The 8,783-nt window shown below is 41.1% G+C and overlaps 1 protein-coding gene across 1 annotated transcript; it reads left to right on the top strand.

The window, feature by feature from the left end:
- Positions 1–1,817: 1,817 nt before the first annotated feature.
- On the top strand, positions 1,818–8,462 carry paqr9 (progestin and adipoQ receptor family member 9). Its single transcript, XM_049568887.1, has 2 exons — positions 1,818–8,020; positions 8,327–8,462. Exon 1 carries the CDS (start codon positions 2,696–2,698, stop codon positions 3,854–3,856), a length of 1,161 nt encoding a protein of 386 aa, XP_049424844.1. The 5' UTR covers positions 1,818–2,695; the 3' UTR covers positions 3,857–8,020; positions 8,327–8,462.
- The last annotated feature ends 321 nt before the right edge of the window (positions 8,463–8,783 follow it).

The raw sequence follows: 8,783 nt of genomic DNA, 5'->3' as shown, positions 1-8,783 counted from the left end.
ACCACACATTACCAGTGTTGTTGAAATGTACAGTTTAAATGTATCTACTACATAATAATGCGCAAATGTATATGTGCTTTGCAGAAACGTACAGTGCCAACATTTTTCTGGCGACTGGCTTGGTTACTGTACTGTTACTGTACCATGACAGCACATTTATAGACTATAATAAAACAGTCGTAACAAAACACTATGAGATACCAAGATATAAGATGTTAGAATAGTTATAACGATATAAATCTGACCACTGCACTGTATGTTCAGTGAACATTACAACATTACAACGGAAACAAAGGAAGAGAGGATAAGGAGCTCTATAAAAGGTTGAGATATTCAGAGGTACAGAGGGGAGGGGAGAGCAGTGGTGCTCTAACGGGATTACTGAAGGACGGACTGTGCATTTTAAGCAGATTTAGGAACACCGCCGGCTCGGCACGGCTACACTACTCTCTGTCATTAATAAACAGCTTCTGTCTCCATCAACATGCGTCTCTAGGCATAACCGAAAAAATACGAGGAAAGAAAACCGTAGTAAAGCCAAAGCTTTGAGATACTTCAGCACTCTCCGTTCAATTGCCTCAAGGCACACAGTTACTGAGAAAGAAGCCGGAAACGGGGGGAGTTTGCCTTCAAAATAAAAATGTCAAGTGTCTTTGATACTACTATACCCTATTCAAATTTCCTCTATTGTCCTGACTATGATAAGGAACTGTATTTCCAAAGCATTGTATAATTGAAGTGGCAATGGCAGTTTTTCCCTATGTAAATTATGAATTTTCTATTGGTCTGGGACTATGTAAAATTCTATGTGCTTCATTATTTCCAGCACTCATAAAAATGTTTTCAAAAATTGTGATCACTATTCAGAATTAAGTTTAATTCAAATGTTCAATTCAAAGAGAATGAAATTACAATTTGAAAGGGTTGCTTATTTATTAAACATGTAGCCTAAAGTGAGAACCGATGTAAAATACAGATGTGTTTCAGTTTTGGGAGTCAAACTATGGAATGGTCTCAGTGCAGTGCTGAGCTGGATGCCGGTGATCAGCATATCTGGGACTGCAGTTATCATGTTCAGTGTGTTTTCATTAACATTTATCAATTTAGGCTAGTTATAATGACTGACTCACACACCATTCTGTTTGTTGCGCTAACCTCAACATTTGTTTACTGTGTTTCATATCATAGGCCCACAAATATTTATCATTCATTCATCTTCTAACCTTCTATCGCAGGGCTGACACATAGAGACGAACAACCATTCACACTCACATTCACACCTACGGACAATTTAGAGTTACCAATTAACCTAGTTCCCAGTCTGCATGTCTTTGGACTGTGGGAGGAAGCCGGAGTGCCCGGAGAGAATTTTAATACAAAGTGGTAACCACTGTATGTGAATGCATGAGTGGGTCAGGCCTGCAGTTTGAAATGAACTGTAATAAACTGGAGCTTCTGTGCTTCGATTACCTGCTGTGAAACAACATGACTATCATCCATTTAAAATGAACATTAGTTCTTCTGAGCTCATTTTGGTAGTAGTAGTAGTAGTAAGCAACTTCTCTACAAAAGAGTACTGTTGTAAAGTACCTTATCACTTTCAAATGAAGGTAACCACTAATACATTACATTTACATTTACATTACTGCCCAACAGTGCTAATAGGTAACTGTAAACTAGCAATATGACCTCAATGAAGTGTTACATAAACAAACCTCTGACTTTTATTTTGAAAGTCATAACCGGAACCCCATTTTACAGCGTGTGTATCTTGATGCTCCTACGGTACCTGTCAAACAGTCTCTGTTCTCCTCAGTGTTTCGCCGAAATGCCGGTCGGCTCCAGCCTCTCAGGGCTACAGACTCCTGGTAGCCTCCCACCTTTAACCCGACGTAGCCTATATATTTAAACGTGACGTTGCGTTAAGGGGGTGAACACCGGCACACTTACCGCTTTGCTTCTCAGTCCCGGAGGATTTGTTCCTCTCTGCAGCGCCCTGCATTGCAACGGAATGGGAGCTGAATGAATTGAAAGTCGGTCGTGGATACAGGCTGATGGACGAGGAACAACAGTAGGAATAGAAGCCTGCAGTAGCCCGATATAGTGTTGAACGCCGGCATGACCTACATACCACAGAGCTTCATGGAGCGTCTTCAGGACATCTCTGCGGATGGATACAGTAACTGACGTCCTGTTCAACCTTGTAACATAGTCATAAGTGACCTTCATTTTTATTTGCTGCTGCAGGACTGTCCATAACAAGACACGTGAATGTGCATACGTTCAATGCAAAATAAGGGAAGAGCATGAAAAGCATTGCATGCTGGATGTTTTGCTAACCTTCTGGAGTCAAGAGGAAACCAAAGGGAAAAATTACTCAAGCAGGTGGCTCTAAAATTTACTCTCGGTATACTGTTGGACTATACGCCAGTTTTGCTCTTTGGATTAACCTCCAGCTCATGAGGCCCACAGTGGAGCTGGGATCAAAGGTCCAAAGACAAGCAGGGCTGAAAGGTCTTTTTAAGCAAGCAGCCTGTAGATGCCTTATCCACTCGTAAGTGAGAGATTGTATGGCAGTCACTAATTATGCTGTGACCAGCAATAAAGTTAACAGCCAAGCATTAAAAAGTGAGGTGCTGTGCAGGAAAAGTCAAAGAGATATCGTTGGCTTTCAGCAACATCAACTGTCGCCATTATGCTTCTGAAATGCGGGCAGCCGTTACCGCTTCTGAAGCATACGGATGTACCGCCTCGGGTTATAGAGAACTTCATCCTGACTGGCTACCGCTTCCCAAACTACAGCCTGAGGGATTGCTTACTATCAGCATTCAGGCCCACTAATGAAACAGGCAACTTCTGGACACACTTCCTCCCAGTTTTCATTTTTTCGTACTATTTTGTGGAGGTTTTTGGTTGGGAAGGTGCGCCGCATGGTGACACCCCGTTCTTCTACCCATTGTGGAACTACTTTATTGGGGTGTTCTGTCTGTTAATGGCTAGCAGCATGGCCCACCTACTTAACTCAATGTCTCTGGTGGTTAGAGAAGTCTGCTTCTTTGTGGATTACGGCACTATCAGCTCCTACACGGTTGGCTCATCATTGGCGTACTACTACTATATCCACCCCCGGGCAGGGATAGTGGAGACAGGAGGCCACAATGGCTCCCATATTGACTTGAAACATGAGCCTGCAGGATCTCTAACATCATCCTATGCAATCTCAGATTTCAGTGTGTTCTTTGAGACCTTCTACATCCCATGCGCGTGTGTTGTTGCAATCATTTGCGTCTTATCTTGCTGCAATACTCGCCAAAGGTGGAGGCGACACAGATATCTCATCCGAACCCTTGTTTTCCTCCTCCCATTCCTCGTGTCTTCCACACCAGTCTTCTACCGCCTCCTAACCAGATCGCCATATGCCACCAACTCCTCCTCCTTTGCTGCCTCCACCTCCACGGCCAGCTTCTTCTATCGCCACTGCCTCTGGCTGCTGGTGTCAGCCGTCTTCAACATCAGCAAGTTCCCTGAGCGACTAGCCCCGGGTCACTTCGACATCTGGGGGCACAGCCACCAGTGGTTTCACTGTTGCACCTTTTTGTCCATTCTCGACGAACTTCATATGATCAAGACCGAGGTGAGGGCAATCCTACTTAGCCCAACTCTGCTGCTGCCCCCTGCCACCCTCTCCCGCCTACCTGGACCTACTATAGCTTCCACCTACGGGGTGATGCTCCTCCTCCAGACCACCATCATCTCCATCATTGTGTGGTTCTCCTGGTGTGCCAACTGCATCTACGGACCCCAGAGAGACCAGCTAGCTAAGGAACATTCCAAGAAACACCTGAAATGCCACTGATCACACATCTTTTTTTTATCATCCCAACTGTGAAGTAAGAATTGCACATGCATACAGAGTAATGCCGCAAAGAAAAGCGCACAAGTAAAACAATATTTCCCTCCTCATTTCAAGTCCCTCATATGTTCCAACCCCTTAGAGAATATTTTTCAAGCTTTCATAAGCAGAAATCAGGGACAACGGCAGATGAAAGGATTATATTCTGAACGCACCACAGGGTGGCTGTCTGGTTGAGTGGATACTGAAAGACCTTGCCAGTTCTTTCCCCTGAGCTGCTCCAGCATGTTCCAACAGGATGTCTGAGCAGTGGCGATAATAACTACCTCTAGGGACTGCACACTTGAGGACACAGGAAAGGTGTTGGTACCCAGGAGAACATGTTTCATAAAACATTTGGCTGATGTGGTTTAAATGTCAGCGTGACAATTTACAGAAGTTGCTGATGTGTAGTCTGTTGTTAAGTAGTTCCTCCTGCTGCACTTCCCCCTTTCTCTGACCTTGAACAGCATCTTTTAAAAAAAAACTCTCTGCTATGGTTTAAACTGTTGTTTCACACTGACTGAATCTTTTTCTGGGCTATGCTAACCACACCTCTTCTTCTGACTTTCATGAACGCTCACACGCAATCTCATTTCCTTTCTCTTCAAGTGACCCTTGCAGCAGGCAGTGCAGTGGCCTTGACGAAGCAGCAGAAATAGCTGAGAGCTCATATCAGTCATACAGCAAAGCACTTTCAGCAGGCCAGTCAAACTTGCCCTGTCATTAAGAAGCCATGCTCGTGTTTAACCTTAAGGGATGTGTAACAGTCTGAAGCATACATTGACATCCTGCTGACATGTTTTGCTGGAATACTTGGGTTATATAGATGTGAGTAGTGTGTATAGTGAATACATCTGCTGTATGATTTGTATTCATTACGCTGATGGCTAGTTTCCAACAGATTATGTTCACACTGCATAAAGTCCTTTAGCTCAGATTAAATGTCATGTAAATCAGATGTTTTCTAATCAGTATGAAAAGCTGTTGGGCCTGGTACACACTGTACATGCATATCTTTTTGCAGACAGCTCATGTTCATCATTCAAAAAACATCAGAGGAACAGTGTGAAAGCCTGCTTTGCGAACATAGATGAAATGAGGAAATCAAAGGCTGCTATTTATATCATGTGATGTATAGCAACCTCTCGGAGTAAAAGCCATACTTTGGAAAAGTGATAGCTGAAATATTGGCAGTATTGTACTGTTGTACTACTTAATCAGGAACTTCCTGAATAGATTTGCACTTCATAGATAGATAAGGTTAATATTTCACCCAGCAGTTTGTAGCTGTCATGTATTTATCATAATATTTAAGTCACAGAGCTAAGCATACATCTTTCAAAAAATATATACACCCCACAATCTTTGAAAAACCCAGAGGTTATTCAATAGCACTCACAGCTTTTCTGACGGTCCTGACACAATCCTCAGTGCCTCTCATACAGGGCCCCTGAAGTCCCTCAAAAGTTGTATTATCGGTTTCATTATTATATCATAGCTCTATACGAAAATACACTTTTCTTGTATTTTACAAAATAAGCAAAGAGAGGTGTCATTTTTTTGGTTAGCTGGATTAGAAGCAGAAAGGCAGATATGGAAACAGGTTCAATTTTTTTTATTGTTTTTTTTTTGCAGCAGCCATTTTGACTTGTAATAGTTGGAAAAGCACAGGTGTATTTATTAACATTAATGATAGCTGCATCCTTAGGGGAGGTCCTGACATTGTTCATGCTATCTCGCTTGAATAGCTTACTGGGACACTTAATGGAACTGAGCCAATGCTCATTGTCATATGCTGTAAAGCCCCCTGAGGCAAATTGTGATTTGTGATATTGGGCTTTATAAATAAAATTGAATTGAACTGAATTAATCTGCAGTTTCACCTGTGCTTTTCCTACTATGACATGTCAAAATGTCCGCTGTGAAAAAGGGATATTAGAGCTGTCCATTTTTGCTTTTGACAGGCCGACACCCATTAACTAGTAACTAACTAGCTGATATTTAACAACAGCAACAACAAAAAATACAAGAGGCCTTTTGTTTTAATCTGGTGCTCCATTGCCTTAGTGAGCTTTAGCACTGCATTTCAAAGTGCTGTCCATTTAGATTTGGTGTGACCCAGCAATGCTGTTGGGTCAAGACAATGTCATAGCAAGTACTGCAAAATGAGCAGCATTGCTAGCTGTTTAGCTCCTACCAGACCTGGGTGGTGCGCAGTGCTGTAAAGAGTAGCAAAATTAACCTATAGGCAGACATGTTTAACAGCTCCAAAATATCCTCAGGGGTTAACTGATTAATAGTTGACATCTGTAATCCCGATGGACAGAAAATTGAATTTTCAAAGCAACATTATGTGTTGTTAAGGATATTGATGCACAATATTGGATCTTGTGCTGATTTCTGATATGCTGTTATATAACAACTTCTATAGCGGATATCGATACATCCACTTTTTTCTGCTGCCTAATTTTAGTGATTGTCAAGTCTTTTCTGTAGTGGAATTATCATTTTATGCATGCATACTCTTCTCGTGATGGCCCACCAGCAGATGGAGACATGAAATAGAATGCTTATCAATGTATGTAATCTTCATTCATTGTACAAAATAAGAAAAATCATGTTGGCCAATTCTGATAGTTCATTTTAAAGCAGATATTGGCCAATACCGATGACGTGCAGATATTATTGCGCATCCCTATTTAAAGACCTTCTGGGTTTGCAAAGATCACTGGGTATTAATTATCTTAGAATGCCTGGGTCTGCAAGAGCCATAAACTGAGGCCACCATGTTGATTAAATGCTAACATTGCCATAGCAGCTTATTTTAAGAAACTTTTAACCACACAAACAGTGTTTAGCCATAAATTGTTAGCGGGTACAGTATGTCATTGCTGTAGCTTCATGTCAGGATAACCCACGTCTGCTTTCCTGTCATTCTTCTTAAATCTGCTACTCAACAGGTCTTGTCAATATATTGTCTAACACATGCTTATGTCAGTGATAAGCATTATAATTTGTTTAGTCTGACAAAATTCTCGTCATGCTAGCTAGTTTTCATTTCTGCTGGGTGATATGTAGTAGTCATTTCTATTCAGTCTGTCTTCAACAAAAATGAATGTGGTGGGTTCAAGAGCTCAAAGTGTAGGTAAACAAGACGCTTAGTGCTGCTGTGTTCCTGAGCCTGACCTCCCTGATGAGGGAAGAGGAAATAGGATTTCAGTACAGAATTATGAAAAAGAGTTCCTTTGTTGTTTTCTTTGCACACTGAAAATGGATCAGTCCTGTCAGTGCTTGGATAGAGATTAATGTATGTTTTCTCTGTGTTTACTTGTTATTCTGTCATGTCCTCTGTGGTGTGTGTCCCATCAAGCAGTCCTTTTCAGAGGGGAGTTACATCTTAGACTGTAAGCTCTTACTCACGTCACATTTACATGTTATTAATTCATGTTGATCACTGTCTAATTTCAGAAATGTTATGATTACTGCTGAATTAGCTCTACTCATATCTGCACATTTACTTATGTTTTGTTGCATTCACTTGCACAAGAGAAAGTGTTTAGATGAAAGCTGAGTTGTTAATTATGTACGACACTGGAATGACAACACAAGGACCATATATGTGATAATCATGCTGTTACGGTGCACTTTAAAGCTTCTGTAAAGCTCCTCCAAACGTTCCTTTTATAAGGGTCAGCCCTGCAGTACTGTATTATTTCAGCACATTTCAGGTTTGCTTTCTAAAGAATGAACGATGCATCCAGTATTGAAGCGATGTTTCTACCTCAATAGAGCACATGTGTCACTCTGTCACTGAGAAGAACATCGTAGAAACAGATGTTGTCCACTCATCTTTTTAGACTGTGGATGCCACACTTGAATCTATTAAAGTTCAGTATGTGAATGTTAGACTTAAACACTGCTGTATCTTACCCAGTCAAGCACTCAGAGGTAATTGAGGAACGATACTCATATATTATTTACACATGCATTTAAAGGTCCTGAATGCGACATTCAGAGCATTAATAAAGCAGCAACATTAGTATTTGCTATGTAAAGATATAGTGGAGTAATGGTGTTATAGAAAACTCGCGCTCCCTCTGTGTGTGTTGTAATCCGAGCTGCTTTGTGGGTTGTTGCTGGTCCATATGCCTCTAGTTTGTGTGTGTACCCCACTGGCTAGCTCATCCCCGCTCACACAGCAGTTACCACTAATATTGGGATGGCGGTGACATAGAAACATAGCTAACCCTTTACTTTCCTCCTGGTTAACACCGTTAGCTCTGTCAGCATTGTAGCTATATTGTTTATTGCTGTTTACAGAGTTAGCACCTTTAGCTGCTAGCTGCTGGCTCAGCTACTTCCATGTTGAGAACCATGTGCAGGCAACTCTGAATTTCGCATACAGCCCCTTTAAATAATGAATAACTAGAGGTGGAGGATAATTATAGATTATATAACTTAATGCTGAATGAGTGACAGCTCACCTTCATTATGTTAACAGATGTGTCAGATAGTACTAATATGGATGATTTAACATTTATTGAATAAATTATATGGAGAATTGTCATTGTGGGCATTGATTTCTTTTACTGCGTAGAGGTTTATCACAAGGCTTCATGGCTCTAGATTTTAGCCAACTTTGGATGTAGCCATCAGCAGCACTGATACTATTTGCTCCAGAGAGAATATCTGAATTGCATGATTGCATCATGATCCCCAGAGGATGAATCCTTAAGACTTTAATGATCTTATTTGACTTATCATGTAGGGCCACAGATCAAAATTTTGACTTGTACAAACAGTATTCCTCTAAAAATAACGACAGACAATGTCAGTAAACAGTAAAACAGTATTAAGTAGTAGTAGTGGAGTAGTAAAACATTATCAA

This window comes from Epinephelus fuscoguttatus, linkage group LG23, assembly GCF_011397635.1.
Source record: "Epinephelus fuscoguttatus linkage group LG23, E.fuscoguttatus.final_Chr_v1".
Lineage (NCBI taxonomy): Eukaryota > Metazoa > Chordata > Actinopteri > Perciformes > Serranidae > Epinephelus > Epinephelus fuscoguttatus.
This window is presented reverse-complemented; position numbering and strand designations above follow the sequence as displayed.